This window comes from Salvia splendens, chromosome 6 (assembly GCF_004379255.2).
Source record: "Salvia splendens isolate huo1 chromosome 6, SspV2, whole genome shotgun sequence".
Lineage (NCBI taxonomy): Eukaryota > Viridiplantae > Streptophyta > Magnoliopsida > Lamiales > Lamiaceae > Salvia > Salvia splendens.
In genome coordinates, this window is record NC_056037.1 from 33184083 (window position 1) to 33201849 (window position 17767).

The 17767-nt window shown below is 36.4% G+C and overlaps 3 protein-coding genes across 7 annotated transcripts; 1 reads left to right on the plus strand and 2 right to left on the minus strand.

Annotated features, from left to right (window-relative positions):
• The first annotated feature begins 4638 nt into the window (after window positions 1-4638).
• Window positions 4639-7553, plus strand: LOC121806878 (low-temperature-induced cysteine proteinase-like). Its single transcript, XM_042207047.1, has 5 exons — window positions 4639-5138; window positions 6043-6278; window positions 6398-6538; window positions 6662-7111; window positions 7199-7553. Exons 1-5 carry the CDS (start codon window positions 4700-4702, stop codon window positions 7289-7291), a joined length of 1359 nt encoding a protein of 452 aa, XP_042062981.1. The 5' UTR covers window positions 4639-4699; the 3' UTR covers window positions 7292-7553.
• Window positions 7554-8929: 1376 nt separating this feature from the next.
• Window positions 8930-10922, minus strand: LOC121806879 (protein RICE SALT SENSITIVE 3-like). Its single transcript, XM_042207048.1, has 7 exons — window positions 10577-10922; window positions 10386-10439; window positions 10171-10302; window positions 9998-10106; window positions 9862-9903; window positions 9729-9785; window positions 8930-9640 (listed from the first exon to the last, which is right to left on the minus strand). The coding sequence occupies exons 1-7, from the start codon at window positions 10720-10722 to the stop codon at window positions 9059-9061; spliced, it is 1122 nt and encodes a 373-aa protein (XP_042062982.1). The 5' UTR covers window positions 10723-10922; the 3' UTR covers window positions 8930-9058.
• Window positions 10923-11953: 1031 nt separating this feature from the next.
• LOC121806880 (protein RER1A-like) lies at window positions 11954-17624 on the minus strand. 5 transcript variants are annotated; one of them, XR_006051714.1, is made up of 5 exons: window positions 17123-17609; window positions 14011-14191; window positions 13845-13906; window positions 12670-12850; window positions 11954-12456 (listed from the first exon to the last, which is right to left on the minus strand). XR_006051714.1 is itself a non-coding variant. In XM_042207049.1 (4 exons), exons 1-3 carry the CDS (start codon window positions 17485-17487, stop codon window positions 13853-13855), a joined length of 600 nt encoding a protein of 199 aa, XP_042062983.1. In that variant the 5' UTR covers window positions 17488-17608; the 3' UTR covers window positions 11954-12456; window positions 13845-13852. The 5 variants fall into 5 exon arrangements, 2 of the variants coding, with proteins under 2 accessions (XP_042062983.1, XP_042062984.1); XR_006051715.1 differs by having other exon boundaries at window positions 12670-12865; XR_006051713.1 differs by having other exon boundaries at window positions 12670-13163.
• Between the last annotated feature and the right edge of the window lie 143 nt (window positions 17625-17767).

Consider the following 17767-nt stretch of genomic DNA (forward strand, 5'->3'; position numbering starts at 1 on the left):
ATCCATGAAAATCTTTAATTACTAGCTAGTACTATATCCTTTCATCAAGGGTGTGCATAATTGATGGAATGGTGGCACGAGTAATGAAAAGATCTTAAGTTTTAAAAGTCAGATCATTTTGGGACTTATCGAGCTAGCTCAATAGTATTTCACCATATATAACTTCAAAGGGAATCAACATCACATCTCTTGTGTCATGTTATGTGAGATGGAATGCAACAGAAACGCGTTGCGTGACGAGCTACAAGTGAAAGCTTGCGGGTTGTCCATGGAATATTTTATTATCTTTTCAATTTTTGTAGTACTCCCTCCATCCACGAAAAATAGGGCTATCCATTTTTATCCTTCGTTTCGGAAAAATGATAATAAATAGTTAAAGTGGATAGAAAGAAAAGCAAGAGAGAATAATATAGACAAAACTTCTCTATATTATTCACTTTCTTACTTTTCTTTCTATCCACTTTAACTATTTATTATCATTTTTCCATAACGATGGATAAAAATGGAATAGTCCTATTTTTCGTGGACGGAGGGAGTATTACTTATTAGTTGGCTTGGTCAGCCCATTTTGTTTAAGGAGTGATTTTGATAGCCCATTGGTGTTAAGGCTCTAATCAACCATACCTCTTTTTTCGGTATATTTGCATTTTTTTGTTTTAAAATTGTTGTTTTCAAAAATATTTGTTATCATATGAATTTAATTAAGATTTAATTAAATTGGGATATTGACTTAAAATTTTCATAATTTTTTGTTTAGTTGAATTTAAAATTTATTATATCTTTATAACTGAATACTAATTTAATTAAATTAAAATTTATAATATATACAAATAAAATAAGAAAATTAAAGAACAAAAGAATATAAAAATAAAAGGATGACTTATGAAAAGAAGACTTAAAGGAAAAATTATGGGTTTTAGGTGTTGCTATTTGAATAAGAAATAAATAAAAGTTTCGAAGTTTTATTGGATCATAAATAATGAACTGGTGTTCTGGATGGTCTAAAATATGTTTCATTTATACTTTAATTTCTTGGAATTAATTTCCGACACCTGGAGGGTATTTTCTTTATGTTCCATATATTTATTTGTAATAAAAAGCTGGCATTTTTAACTGAAAAATATATAAAAATCCATTAGGTGAGCACTTAGTAAAATATAACAATCAGAGAAAAAGACTTTCAAAATAAAAATATTGATTTTATTGATATAAATTTTTTTTCTCTGACGATAATAGTCAAATTTTTGCTCTTTATTCGGTTGAGTTCTTAACTCGTGATTAAGAAACTTTGTGATTATGAATTATAAATAAAATATGACCAATTCACTAGTATAATTTTATGGAGCAGTTGTTAAACACTTAAACGTATGAAAAATAAAGATAATTTACGACCCAAAATGTTGTTAAGTTATAAGATGTCAAACGATTACTCACTTTTCTAAGACTTCGAAAGTTGAAGATTTCCTACTGTTTTATAGCTAGTTTTAAGTCTCCATTTTAGTTGATTCAATTTATTCAATGATATGATATGTGCATCCACAATAAGACGTTGCATCTATCTTATAAAATATCTTAATTAATAATGATAATGATATATGGGTCCAATTTCAATTGAAATAAATGACACTCTCTTTAATCATAATTAAGAGAAAATGTACCATTTCTTGAATTTCTTCTAACTTTTCACAAAACCAAACCTTTTGTTAGAAATTTGATCCGCGCAACCACACATTTTTATATTGACGTTTAAGAAAATCCCACCACTTTCCTCCCCCAAGCTACCGAGTAACAAAAATTATAAATTAATAGTCTGATTTAACCATTTTACATAATTAATGTATACACCAATGGGTGAACAATAATTTTGGTGGGAGATGATTTTTTTGGTTACGCCTCCACAAACTGAAACCTCATTTCATTTACTATCTTTTGTCTGTGCCAGTCCACATAGATTATTCATTTTCCAATAAAACAAGTGCTTAAACCATATTTAAGACTTAATAGGGTGAGTAAGACAAAAAAAACAAACAAGTTTAAGACAAAAAAAAAAACCAACAAAACACCTAGACTAACAAGAACAGATAAAAGGAGCTAACAAAAGCAACACTCAAGACTCCACGCCTAGAGCTCATACCGAAAACAAAAGGAGGAGTACAAAGAGAGGTCACTTTAGCAACGGCCATTAAGTAGTAATGGTCCAACAATTTTTCCTATCCATTGTTTAACTTTGGGCAGTTCCTCGCTCATTTGTATCTCTTCAATTATTTTTTTTTATTATTATTTAAACATATATAAATCATAATAATAGTAATAATAGGCTTTACTCAAAGCCTTAACCATATTATTGACGTCAGCCACGTATTTCTTTCCTTTTTTTTGTTATTTTATATGCAGAGTAGTATTTTATTCATATCGCGAATTGTGCAGCAAATTATTGGTCTTTTAAATATTCAAAGATATTTTTCAAGTGCAGAGAATCTTTAGCACACCATATAAGTAATGGATCAAAAGTTATAAAATGAACGAACGAAATTGCAACTTGTCCATTACTATCTTACAACCATACTATCATAAGGAATCTCCAATCGCATTAAAATATAATGCCAGTAAATATGTTGTTTATATAATAGATATAAAAACATCAAATTTACAATTGTACAAAAGTTAAAATTCAATTTATGTATTTGAATTTATAATTATGAAACTTTGATTTTAATGTGGACACCAAATATATGTAGCGATTTTAGTTTAATCATAAATGATGAAAAGGAAAAGGAAAAAAGAAATACTAATATTTTAATAAACAATAAAACATTTTTGATATGACAAGTAGTAGAAAAGTGATCACGTATTTTGATGTGATCGTATCTCATTCCATATAGTTTTCGTCCAAGCCGCAATTTTGGTTATAGATAAGGAGATTTTTTTTCTAGACATGGAGAGTTGTTGACTGGCTTCTTGTTCATAAAATTTTTTTGGATATTAGAAAAAATAAAACTTATTTCCTGGTACATGTTCGATCTCAAAATTTTGTAATAATAATGGATACTAAAACTTTCTGTTTTGTGGAGTACTTTCTGTTGATGCAACGATTAAGGATAAGAAGAGTTTAAATTGTTCATTTTTAAATAAATATAATAATTTAAAAACAAAAAAAATATTCAGAGTATGCATATTTTATTTTCAATCTCAAAATTCATTTCACACGTATGCAATCATGTCGATTTTAATAAAGGCGGATTTATATTGTTAATTTATTATTTATAATGATTGTAAGTATAAAATGCATAAATTAAACTAAACTTGGTTGGCCTAGTTCCCTCAATTTTCTAATTGTGATACTGTATAATTATTAAGATCCACTAATCTTATCGAGAACACTGAATTTAATACTAGTAAATACGAAATCAAAACAAACAGAAGTGAGAATCTTGGATCATGGTCCATTGAATCCATTCGATAAACAATAGTATTAAATATCCTTGTCCTTTAATATCACGTCAAAAGAAGGAACATGGGTTTAGCACTGACATTGGTCATTATTAAATAAATATAAGTATTTTATCATCATTATTTATATTACTGTATATATGTGTGTGTGTGTGTGTGTGTGTGTGTTTAATCACAATTAACTAAGAAGAAAACACGTTACGTTGTAAACTAGCCAACGTCCTTTGGAAATTTCTTAATAATTTTGGAAAAAAAAAACACACAGAAATGTATTTGTGATGAGAAATAATATGTAATACATTGATCCTGGATATAACAAATTACTAAACCTAAACCGATGAGATCGATTATTTAATGAACCGATATTCACTGATTTGATCGGTTTGTAAATTAATTAATAAATTCGAATTCCTTTCCCTATTTTTCATTGGTTTTTTAACCAAGTAGAGAATTGCCGAGAGCCCAACACATTCCGTATACCCACAGCCATATGCATTTATTTTTTGCTTTCATGTTTTATCCCAATAATAAATCTAATTTATGTTATAAAAAACTCATTTCACGTAAGAAAAAGATTTGTACGACTATATTCTACTCCTATATCTTATCCCACATAGTATTCACTCAGAGCATTTCCAAGGGAGATGGTAAATGGAAAGATAAAGACAAATAACTATCATATTTACCTTTTCTTTATAAAATTTAATGCTCTAATGGAAAGAGTATTTGAGGATGTATTATACTTTCTCTCATTTTGTGAAGGTGTCTTTACCTCTTTTATATAAAAAAAAGTAAAAAGTTAGTTATTTTATTTGTCTTTTCAATTTCCTTCTTTCTTTGGAGTCATTAGTTTTTAAGAAGGTATAAAAACTTTTTTGAGAAAGTAAATGAGAAATATACCTTCTCAATATACCTTTTCCCCTCTTACACAATACTTTTATTTGAAACTTGAGTTAAAATTATATTCACATGCTAATAACGTATAACTGAAAAGAAAATATGAAGACTTTTGAAAATGACTATATTTAATGGAAATGAAGGATAGCCCTTCTTATCCCTATTTTGCAGCCTACAATTTTGCAAGTCGCATTTCAATATATCTAAAAAATCACAGTTGCGTATAAATCAATTGCAAAAATCTTTTAAATTTGGTAAATGCCGAAAAAGTCCCTCCCCTTTTCACCCTTTATAATCGCTGCTGTTCTTCTTCATCTTCACCCCGAAAAAAGGATTCTCCTAAAACCTAACAATGGCTGCAAAATCACTGCTTTTATTCTCTCTATCCCTCTTCCTCGCCCAAGCATGGGCAGCCGACATGTCAATCATCTCCTACGACGAGGAGAAGCTGAATTTGATGTACGAGTCGTGGACCGTGAAGCACGGCAAGTCGTACAATGCCCTAGGCGAGAAGGAGAAGCGCTTCCAGATTTTTAAGGAGAATTTGAGGTACATCGAGGAGCAGAACACCGTGGAGGGGCGGACCTACAAGCTAGGTCTCAATCGCTTCGCCGATCTGACCAATCAGGAGTACCGGAGGATGCATCTCGGGACGAAGCGGCGTTCGGCGCTGCGGCTCGGCGCGACGAAGAGCGATCGCTACGCCTTGAGGGAAGGTGATTCCTTGCCGGAATCCGTTGACTGGAGAACCAAGGGCGCGGTGGCGCCGGTGAAGGATCAGGGCAGCTGTGGTAATTGATTTTTCATTGCCTCTTCAAATTCTAAAGTTTTAATCTTAATTGAAGTGTTTATTTATCTATCCAGCTATAAACTTTTACTGTGTGCGATCATATTTTAGGATCTAAATACAAGTAAATTAGTATTCTGATTGTTTTGCTCCGTAGGGCTTCCAGAATTTGTACAGCAGTTATTATGTGTTTTCACAAATTTATATCCCCAAAATCAAAGTGTTTTGGTGCGGAGAAAATTGGGGTTAATAGATGAAATGAGTGAAGAAGATCATAGGTCGCCTGTATCGGTATATGAAATTATTGGTAGTTTAGGTTTGGTGGTAAATTATTGGTATAAAAAATAGGAATTGGTTCGTCATCTATTCGATTCCTTTTATTTTCCATTTGAAATGATTATGGATAAGAAGTGAGTGCGCTGTTGTTTTTTTGTCGTCTATTGGTTTGTAGACAAATGAACATGACCTTTTAATTTGGTGGACCAATTCCGAAGGGCAATTCAACGAATAAATATCTTACAGCGAAAAAGGAGGCTCCTTTTTTGTTGTTTTGTTTTCATGTTTGCCATTGGTTCTTTGATATATTGAATTCCGATCATTCGTCTTTTCAACATTAAATATACCTTATGAATAAAATTGCTTACGAATTAAAACACCTTAATGCAAGAAGAGATACATGTTGACTTGTTTACAGACTTACAGTTAGCATCATTTTACAAGTTAGCATATAAAGGGTGTTTCTTGCTATGTTTTTAAATAAATGTTGATTTGTTTTATTTAGAAAAAAAAAGATGAATTTTCTTGTGCAAGACGTGTTAGTTTGGGTTGAAGTGACTTGTTGTCATTTTAATATATATAATCAAGAATCTTGATACTGATGCATCCTGTAAACTGTTGGAATTTTATAGGAAGTTGCTGGGCGTTCTCTACTATTGCTGCTGTGGAAGGAATCAACCAGATCAAAACTGGATCTTTGGTCTCTCTTTCCGAGCAAGAGCTAGTGGATTGTGATACGTCCTATAACCAAGGGTGCAATGGTGGTCTTATGGATTATGCATTCGAGTTTATCATAAAAAATGGTGGCATCGACTCTGAAGAGGATTATCCTTACACAGGAAGGGATGGCAAATGTGATACTTACAGGGTTAGTTTTAAGTATAAATATTGAATCTTTCTTGCAAGTTTGTTTGAGCTAATGTAGGACTCTAGTTTGTCTTTCACTCCAACTAACGACGCATGGCACCCCTGGTAAATGATTTGCAGAAAAACGCCAGAGTTGTATCCATTGATGGTTATGAAGACGTACCCGTAAATGATGAGAAGGCGCTGCAGAAGGCGGTTGCTAACCAACCAATTAGCGTTGCCATTGAAGCCGGTGGAAGGGACTTCCAGCTCTATCAATCAGTAAGTTCTGTCTTCATTGGCACATTAATACGTCTCATCATTAGCTGGGCATTGTATAGTAGTTCAATTAATCTTGGTGGTTTCAGTACATGATTACTTACATCACCTTCCGAATCTCATCAGGGTATATTCACCGGAAAGTGTGGGACGAACTTGGACCACGGTGTGGTTGCCGTTGGATATGGCACTGAAAACGGTAAGGATTATTGGATCGTAAGGAACTCATGGGGTTCAAGCTGGGGAGAGGAGGGGTATCTTAGGATGGAGCGCAACATTGCAGACAAGACTGGTCTTTGTGGAATCGCTATAGAGCCCTCGTACCCTACCAAGACAGGCGAAAACCCCCCTAACCCGGGTCCATCTCCCCCATCCCCCACCCCAAAACCCTCAGTCTGTGACGAGTACTATGAATGCCCTGAGAGCACGACTTGCTGCTGCATCTATTCGTATGGCAAGTACTGCTTTGCATGGGGATGCTGCCCTCTCGAGGGCGCCACTTGCTGCGAGGACCACTACAGTTGCTGCCCCCATGACTACCCCGTTTGCAACGTTCGCGCTGGTACCTGCTCAATGGTGAGCTGCATTCCATCCCTGTTTTGCTCTTTTTTCTTCCTAATTCTTGTTTGCTTAGTTGCTCATGTAAGTTAACGAAATGTGCAGAGCAAGGAAAACCCGATCAGCGTGCAGGCGATGAAACGCATTCTCGCCAAACCCATCTCCTTCAGTAGACAAGGCCTCAAGAGTGATCTTTGAGAAATTTGGCGATTGAAAGAAGGCAAAGCTCCTCGTATTGAAATCAGAAGCTATGGAAGGCTCTGGTTTGTAAATTATTCTCCATTTGCTGCAGATTTGAAACTCAAGAAACAATGCAGAGGTTCTTATGTATAGTTGGGATATTTATTTATGATTAAGATGTAACAATTGGGTGCTGTGATCAGCAATTTCGGCTTCGGAGAATTATGATTGTACCTTTTCACTTAACACATTCAAGAAAAACCCTTTTCCATTTGATATCTATCGATTTGCCTTTGCTCTTTCTTGCCTATTACTATTATCGTTTCAATTTTATAGATATGCAAAGTTTAGTATTTTGATGGTATTGAATCATTCGATCCCACCAGAATAAAATCAAGCTTGATAATTCTTGCTGCAAGATTTGGTTTTGATGGAAGCAAATATCATTTATTTAACCATTGTGTTAGTAACTTCTTGAAGCTAATTGTCTTTTCCTGTTTCCGCCTTTGGTGATTTTGCAAACTAGTAAGAGAATAGGCTCTTAAATCAGGTTGAATTACAATTTTTGAGCGGTTAATTAGCCAATTTTGAGCGGTTAATTATAAAGAAGAGTGTGCTCTATATTATTCTCTCACTTGTTTTACTTTTTCTCTATTTTAATTATTTATTATCATTTTTTTAAAACAAGTGATGAAAATGAAACGTCTCTACTACAAAGGGACGGAAGGAGTATTATTTTTCAACCTAAATATAGCTTACTAGTTATGTTAAGTCAATTCTAAGTGTAGACTAAGAGCATCCACAGTGGAACGGATGTCCCAGCGGACATCCCGACGGACTTCCCTAAAACACCTCCTGCCACGTCATAAGGAAATCCCACTGCACTGTCACGTCATAAGGACATCCCACTGCACTGTCACGTCATAAGGACATCCCACTGCACAATGACGGACATCCCAAGGACATCCCGACGGACATCCACAATAATAAAAATTCACAAATTAACCAAATTAAACAATTTACGGAATTAAAATTTCAACACGAATATGGAGAAAATGCAACCACTTTATTTAAAAAATTAAAAATCGGGACGTCCCTCGGGAACCCGCAATGGTGTATGTCACGACGGACGTCGTCGGAAATCCGCGGAACTCCGGCGTCCGCGTCCGCCGGTCGCTCGCATAATGGCGGAGGTCCGGCATGCCGGTTCGACGTCCGCCGGGACACCCGCCGCTGCGGATGCTCTAATCATAAGTAGTAAAAAGTACACAAAGTCGCGGTAGAAAATACACTTTCCCTTAAAAATATCAAGCAAGCAATTGTCCAAATGATCAACCAATTAACAAAAAAATAGGCCAAATCCGTTCAATCACCGGTCACTATATCCAAATTAATTAAAGTTGTTGCTTAAAACTAATCATATGATGTCTCTTAACATCCAAATTATACATGACACTGATGGCTGAATGTTCATAAACATTCCAAAGTGACAACTATTCCTCTCTCTCTAATAATTCTACCAAACCTTATTTGGGTTTTAAACTACATGTTCTTGCAGTATGCATAGCAACTTCTAATATCTGTCTTTGTAAATTTCCAGTTGATTGAATTGTTTCGACACAAATATTTATAGAAGAATTGCATAAGCCAATACAATAACAGATAATCTCTTAGTATTATTGCTCTATATATATAACAATATGAACAATTCCTTGCACACGATGGCAAAAATAAGCCTAGTACAGTAACAATATAGGTGGCATTGGTATCTAACATAAAAATGGATCAAGATTCACAACATCTTTCTGCTCCTCTATGAAGTTCGAATCCTAAAGCCACCACCCCATCTTCACCAGCTCCCTCTTCTTGCCCGCCTCCGGCTTCCACCTTAACAACATCAACGGCCCCAATATCACCAAAGGACGCGGTGCCTCCACCATCCTCTAACTTGTGACCACCATCGCTCTTTATAGTGATGCTATTGCTATTGAGCAAGACACCGTCATGATCAAAGCCTTGAGGAGCGTAATATGGAGCCGGTGCCTTTGGGAAAAATGGCCCGAGGTTGGAGGGCAGAAGGGGAGGGATAGACCACAACGATGATGCTTCAGCGCTACAGATTTGTGGGGTGTTGTTATATCCTAAGTAGAAGGGCTTAGTAAGTGAGGTTTCGTAGTTTTGCCTTTCCAAGCCTATCATCTGTTGCTTGTCATCAGTCGCCTGCATAAGTCTCGGGGCAGAGGTGTAGTCGAGCTGTGGACTGTGGTTCGGATGGTGTGGCCTCTGTATAGTGTATATGCCCGGTAGGCTCTGAAGGTAGCTGAACTTTCTCTGTATGTTTAGCACCATGTTGAGGTCTTCAACAACCTAATTAAAGTCATTAACAAAATCTTGTGTTTTACAAATGTATGACATGGTGTCAACACATTGACTGCTAACAAATACTTATACATACCTTATCAAATGAGCCTAGTTGGATTGCACCTTCTCGAACTGGTATTAGCGCGATAGTCTGTCATGTATAAGTTTTCGTTGAAAATCTGATGCAAAGAGATCAGAAAGTTTAATAAAAAGATGAAGCTTCTGACCTCAATGCCTGAGCTGAACTGAGCCTCCCATGCTCTCGGCTTCTGTTGATGAGAGATTCAAGAAATTAAGCAGTGAAATGGAAAGATGTTTTATCCAAGAACTGAAAGATGTAAAAAGATTGGGGATGTCTCTTACCGGCTCGATGGATACGTTCCATGAGGAAATGAAGCTAGGATCATTTTCTGCTGGGCTATCTCTAAACACCCATTTATGGCTGTTATCTGATGCAACTTTACCCACCAATCTGTAAAGGATTGTAAGACTTGAATAACCACTGTATATCTGTATAAAGAGTGATGGGATCTTACCCCTCTCCAAAATTGTACACTTCATGAGACAACTTGAAGAAGATGTCGGCTCCAAACCTTCTCCTTCCGCATCCATTTCCAGCTCTTTCGCACTCACAAAAATCACAGAACCCGTCTTCCCACACAAGAATCCTGATCAATCAAACAGGGAAGAGTCAAGAAATCATTTGTTCACCAACTTGGAAAATTTGGTTGTGAAGCAGGCAATGCATTACCAGTTCCTCTTGTTTCCCTTAGCTCGATCGAGGAGACTGCCTCCATGATCCCACCTGGACAAGATCGAAAAGACATGTTCACATAATAGCAACCTCTAAAACAACTGAATCAAGAATCAAAGCAATGATGGCCATAGGAATGTCAGATGTTTCATTTTGTCCTCTGTCCTGAGCAAAGAAAGGTTGCTTACTTTGGAGGTGGATAATTTCTCGGAAGGATCCTCCAAAAGACGGCGTACACCCACTTTGAAGGGGTCGGAGAAGAATCGGAGCATGCACATAGGCTTCTGAGTGTATGCTGTAACAAACAGTTGAGCATAGGAAGTCCACCTTCCATTGTTCAATTATGAGAGAGAGAGAAAAGGAGAGAGAACACCACAAGCTAAAAGAACAAAGACTAGTGCTTGTTGTGCCAGCAATTAAAAGGAAAAGAAATAAGAGCAGTGAAAGAGAGGTTGTGGTACCAAGCCACAAGGATTTGCAATATTTTTGCATTAGCAAATGCTAAAACTCCCATCACATGCTGTTTTTTTCCCCTTAGATATTGTCTTTATCTTGTATATACCATCTTATGTTTATTGACATTTCTAATCACAGCTTCACAACATGATGCTGGCACCATCAATTAATGGAACTATTTGTCTAAATATATATTTCTTGTAACATTTTGACAACGACATTATTTCTCCCAAACTAAGAAAAGCTGACCAGAAATTTACTGCTTTATCATTCACTTTTAACCCTGAGGCATTTCCTCACTGTACAAGCAAACCAGATGCTATATTCTAACAAAAATGACTTCAACTTCAACGTTTCTATCTCAGATCAAGCAGACTTTAATCAAGAGTAGAATTTTGGTTGACAAAAGTGTCGAGGGGCATCAGCTGTTAATCGGTCAATCATTGTTTCGGATCATGCAGTTTTAACATAATGAAGATATCAGAATTAGTGAGAGTATATACCACCACAATCCACGACAGCAAAGTCCTCTTCGAACCTGCCCCCTCACAGCACCTTGACAATCCCAGCCACAAGGGTTTAGATCAAATCTCAGATCTGGGATACAGATATGAATCTAAGAGGAGCACATTGGTACTATGTTAGACACTGACAGCATTATGTTATACAGTATCAATTTCCACTTTGGTTTTAACAATTTGTTATGTTTGTTACATTCTAAAGCTGATGCTGTAATCTAATCTGTCCCAATTTTAATGGCCACTTTAAATCATCATCTCACCTAAAAACCTCGGGGATAAATATAACAAAATATGGGGGCATATCTTGACTGCTACAATGCAGAAAAGACAACATATTGTGGACCAGAAATGAGTAAATTTTCAATCAATGCAAATTTGAAGTAGATTTAATTCAACCAACTTCCATACTTCACCCCTGTGTCAAGCATTTAATATTCAGCATTAGTCAATATCAGTATTGACATACTGCACCCTAGTTGCTCAACTTCTCTTAATCACTTGGAACAGGGTAACAACGTATGTCTTTGTCTCAACCATAACATGATTCTTCCAACATAAGAACAAATCTTCAAATGGAAGATTGAGAAATTTTAAAGTTCAAATTTGTATATATAACACAAACTATATTACAGAATAACAACTCAAATGTTGAACTCAACTAAATTTCAACAACCCCGGGATGAAGATGTAGTAGCTAGGATAGATAAAATTGTCGGCGCTGCATGCGGAAGGAAGGATAGAGACACTTAAAGACCTAAACCAATAATTGATTTTTAGAGAGGCATCAAAGTGAGGCATTAGAATACAAAAAAACGGAGTAAACAAACACAATTTGGAGAGCTAAAAATTGAGATGAGCAACATTCCAAATTCTAGAGAGGGGAAGTTGGGGCCGGTCGCACGAGACCAATAAATGGTGGTCCTCCACCCAATCCTTGAGTTAGTGGTGAGAGCATCCATCAAAGGCCCCATACACATTCTGAGTGCTGCTCTTTTGGGTACAATCCTCATCTTATTCCTAGCTGGTTTATTCCCACAATCTGGATTTACATATATGGCTTCAAACAATGCCGTCGCCAACAGGCTTATCACCTAAAAGAGTTATCTTCATCAGCAGTTACCACCATACATCTCTTCAATTCAATGCAACTTGCAAATCATACACAACAGTTCATAGAGAGAATAAATCTACCAATCAATTTTCTAAATTGAACCAATATTTCCAGCACATTATTACATCAGATATCAAAAACAAAAATGAAATTACGAATAGACTACTCATCCGGATCTCAATTTCCCACTTACCAGGACGTAGAAAAACTCAAGTGCCTTTCTGTCCAGAAGATGTTACATCATGTATCTGAGTTTAAGCTTTTACCATCCCATTGATGTAAGTATGGTTGCTCTGTAGACAGTATGGGAAGAGACTAGATGCCCAGATACATCCCTCATACATAATAGCATACATGGTATTGGTTGCATAGCACTGGCAGTCAGCATATTATTTTAGATGGCAATTAGCAAGACTAAACGTCTTTGATTACTGAAGTTTATATAATATGGAACATTCTGATATGACAAGCCAAGGTGAAATAATGCACCCAAATGGAGGCTAGTACAGAGACTTGACAAGTAGGAATAGCAAGGTAGAAGAGTGTGCCACCCCTTTCTACAATGACATCAATGACATGGCCCCTTCCATCCCTCCAATAATATCAACCTCCCTACTACCTTCCCTTATCTTTTAGGATAGAGCATTTCAAAGAAGAACTCCTGCCAAGCTAAAGTTTATTTCTCATCTGTTCCAGGAGTAAAAGCTACCAATCATCTCTTATGATTTATGAAAACAATATCCTAAGGGTAAGAAACACATATTCACAACCACATAATAGGAGCTCACTATAAAACTACAGCTCATATATGCATTGGCCTCCTTTTCAGCCAGTGACATGATTCCCCATGCATCAAGATGAAGTTTTTATGAAAGACTGCCATAAAAGGAAAAGCCATCTAAAGCTTGAAACATTTATGTCATCAAGTGGCATCAACAGCAAGTTAAAGTAAAAGCTGACAATACCAGAGAGATTAATTTTGTTTTATTTTTAGGCTGAAAGGTACTTGTCTAGAAGTCTGCACGGAGCACAGACAACTATGATGGTCAGTGGTCACAGTTATAAGCTGACGTTTTTTTTAATTAGGGGGGAAAGAGAGGACCACAGTTACTATGAGATGCATAAATATCTTTAAAATATTCATACAGTATTTCAAGACAGGACAGGGCATAGACATGCAGTTGAACAGAAAAGTTTACATAGCGCCAACCAGATAGCGAAGATGAACTTCAAGAACATTCACTTGTCACCAAAAGAATTAATTGCTGATGCCAACTCATGAGCCATGAATACTAAAAGAGTACAGCACTTAAAAATCAAATTTAACTGAAACATATGTATCTTCAAAATTCTAATGCCCTGATCTACCTTAAGAGCTATGGTCTTCTGGTGTTTGCCTCGTCAGTAGGAGCTGCCTTCTTCCCATAACGCTGAAGCAAAAGATTTAGAAATTTAACAGGGAGGAGCTGGAAAGTTAAACTAAAAGAACTGGTTTAGTAGAAAGTTTATAACAATGTATAGACTGGGGACACACCTGCTTCCCAAATGTGAAAGGGACATATTTATACTTGATCATATGCATGATTTGCCTCCTCATAGTTAAAAAGAACAGAACTGACCAGTAAAACATAAGAATTGGCCAAAATACGGGCACATCAAAGGCACTGAAGAATGTCAACAATAGAGCAACACAAAAAGCCTTTATAAGCGAATGCCTACAACAGAGAGAGAAGAAGAGATCAATCTATCCATCCTGTAGATTAAGATTAGAAGGGACGACGGTAAAATTCAAAAGATAAAATATTAAAACCACGTAGTTTCCTTTAAACTATAGTACATAGGAGATCAAAAAAATACTCATAGTGAAAAAAGAAGATGGGTTCAACTATGATAAAATACTATAAACACATTGCCAATAAACTATACAGCATTGGAGATTGAACCAATACTCATAGCATAAAGGACTGGCAAGATAGACTGAACAGCATTACAGATAGATGGTGTATACTGGTCCAGAAAACGCACATTACATGGGTGTAAACTTCACAAGAACAGTAAAACCTTGTTGGCATTCATAACAGTTAAGTACTCCCTCCGTCCCCAAAAAATATCTCTTTTTGTCATTTTCGTCCGTCCTATAAATTAGTCCACATCTATTTTGTGAACTTTTTCACAACTAAACACTTATAATAATATGAGTCCCACTATCCACTAACTATACTTCAACCACATTTTCTCTTTCTCTCTCTTACTTTGCCAATTTTGCATTAAATCCCGTGTTGTCCCCAAAGCCTCTATCTTTAAGGGGGCGGACGGAGTATCATCTTACCAATATGTCAAATCAAACTTTATTACCAGCCCTTGCAAAGTGAAATCTACTCTGGCTAATCTTTTTTATTAAGCTTTGATGACTTGAATCCAATGTTATCAATCTCGTATGGCGGCTTATGTCGGTTTGCCTAAAAACCGCAACAGGGATATGGCGTATTAGTATGGCGGATATGGCGGTCAAAAATTAAATAAATAAAATAATACTTATATATTTATATATAATTCAAAAATTTAAAAATATTAAAAATATAACATCTAAAACACTTTAAACAATTAATAAAGCATAATATACCACTCTAACAACCATGTTTCTTGCATAATGCCCTATTCCTAAATGCAGTACACACGCAATGTTGTCAAATGTCGGATATGGCGGTGCTATGGCAGCGACATGGTGCTATGGCGTTTCCACCACCGAACGCCATGACATAGCGCCATGGCGCCGCCATATCCGCTATTTGATAACATTGCTTGAATCATAGGTTCACATCAAAATTAAAATCGACTAAATCAAATATACCACCCCATTCATGTCACAGACACTAGACAGTGAGTTTGAGTATAAACATCCATTATCTTGCTTGCTCGCTATTCAACCGCAGTCGAAATTGTTAACAAAGCAATTGGGGCAGGGAACTATGTTTTGACCAAGAAAATCTGATAGTAGACAACAATAGAGAATTTGGTTAACGAATATAGATCAGACATTCTCAAAACGTGAGCACAAAGAAAATATAATAAATCTAGTATCTAGATTAAATTTCTAAAGGACGCTACCAGTAGTACAAGTTCAGGGCTTTTTCAACACTGATTTCATGCTTATGTTGCTCGCAGATTGCTTACTGTTCAAGTGCAGTGAAGATATTACAAAGGGAATGGGGCATGGAACTGTGTTTTGACAAAGAAACCTGATTCAGAACCATAATTAATTAAGCATTTGGCTAGGCAAGTGAGTGGATAATGCAAGAAGTCTCTTCGATTAAATTCAAATGAACACTTTATGAGGGAAAATGATCAATTGAGCCAGCAATTTAATTTACACACTTTTGCCTACTTTCTTCTACAACAATTTCCTAGCAAGAACAGGCATTATTAGCCATGATGCAGTCAGTGAGAATCAAGAGGCATGACCTTATAGGTACGTGTAAATGTGCAGAGCTAACAAAGAGTTGTTTCAAGGAAATCGACATCTGCTATGAATAAAATATGAAAAGTTAAAACCGAAATCATGAGCACAGACACACAGGTAATGCACCATCTCTATTGAGAACTGGCCCAATCCACTCTCCCTATCATTAGAAACCAGGAATCTTTATACTACACATTTAGAGTTCAGAAACACACGGAGTACTAGTACAAAAAAGAGCAAGGCTAGGCTTAACTAAATTCATAGTAAAAGATTTAAAATAATTAAGACGTGAGAGAAATGAAAGAAGAAAACTTAAAATGACTAACTATGCACGATAACAGGTTAAGCCGGCAGGTACCAAGTAGTACTTTTATACTTTAAAAGGAGTTTCTACTCCTACAACTCCATTAGCATACCATACACTCAACTAAATACCATGTCCACTTCACTTGTATAGGGTTTTTACAGTTCTCCATCCAAGACTTTCTAATCTCTAGCACGAACTTACTTAAAACAAGAATAACTCAGATCCTCTTACATCAAGGAACACATCGAGTAAATACTTATTTTGAAACTCCCACATAAAACTTGATACCTATTCAAATCATCCATAATAGAGTCAAGCAAACACTTAGAGATCTTGCTTCTCCTTTCATTGCCCCGCCTACTACTCCACTCCATAACCTACTAATAAGGCTTGCAGTAATGATGCAAGTTAACATTTTCACCTCTTGGATTAGCCCTAGACTTCGATAGACATAGATCATGGGCACGGAATGACACTCAATTCCTTATCCCCGTGAAAATGAGCCAAAGACACGATCTCAACAATATCATTCCACAAAGTCAAACCGGCACAATCTGAAGTTCTAAAGCGGTGAATAGTCACTAGCCTAAAACTTGGTCGAGGATACACTTGGACACATCCTAGATGAGAATGTCATGCTAAATTAAGTCGTACGCAACTTGTTTTAGTAGGTGCACCCGATACGCTTACAATATCGAACCAGTAATTTCATATGAAGATATCACAAACCTATAATTTGGTCCAGGATGTACTACGAGACACCCTAGATTAAGTCTTTCACAACTTGATTTAGGTGCACGCGATACACATACACAAATGAATCAGTAATTATAAACAATTAGGTGCAAAATGAAGAGACGAAGATAGATCTCATCTTACCAGAACTTAAACTCAGGTAGGCGGCGGACAAAGGGGCGGAACTCCTCAGTGGCGCGCGTGGGGAGGGCGGGGCCGTCGGTGAGCCCCTGGATCTCGGGGTCCACCTGCGGCGAGAGGAATGCGATCAGAAGCTGCAGGATGTAGATTCCTAGGCCGTAGGTGATGATGTAGAAACCCTGGACGAAGTAGATGCGCAGCGCGAATACCGCCGCGATCGCCGCCAGGAAGATCCACCGGTACAGCACCAGCGGCGTCGATTTGTCGAGGAGATGCTGGTACCGCCGCCACACCTCGTGGCTCAGTTGCATGAGGGAGGAGCTGCTCGTGTTCTCGTCGGCAACACCTGCTCCGCCGCCGGTATTCATTTTCAGTTATTTTTTGCCTATTTATTAATTACTCTATTTATATTTGTTTCGGGAAAAGATAATTATTGAACAGTGACGATGGAAAACAGTAAACCACTTCTGCTTTGCTAATTCGCATTTCGCAGTAATCTTAGTACTTAAATGAGGGAAAGAAAGACCGAATCTATAATAACTTGAAATTTAATAAATGAAATTCTATATATACAACTAAAAAATCACATAATATAATAAAGTCCTCATTGTCAGCATAGTGTAAAAAGTCCTCAATTTTCTGTTATCA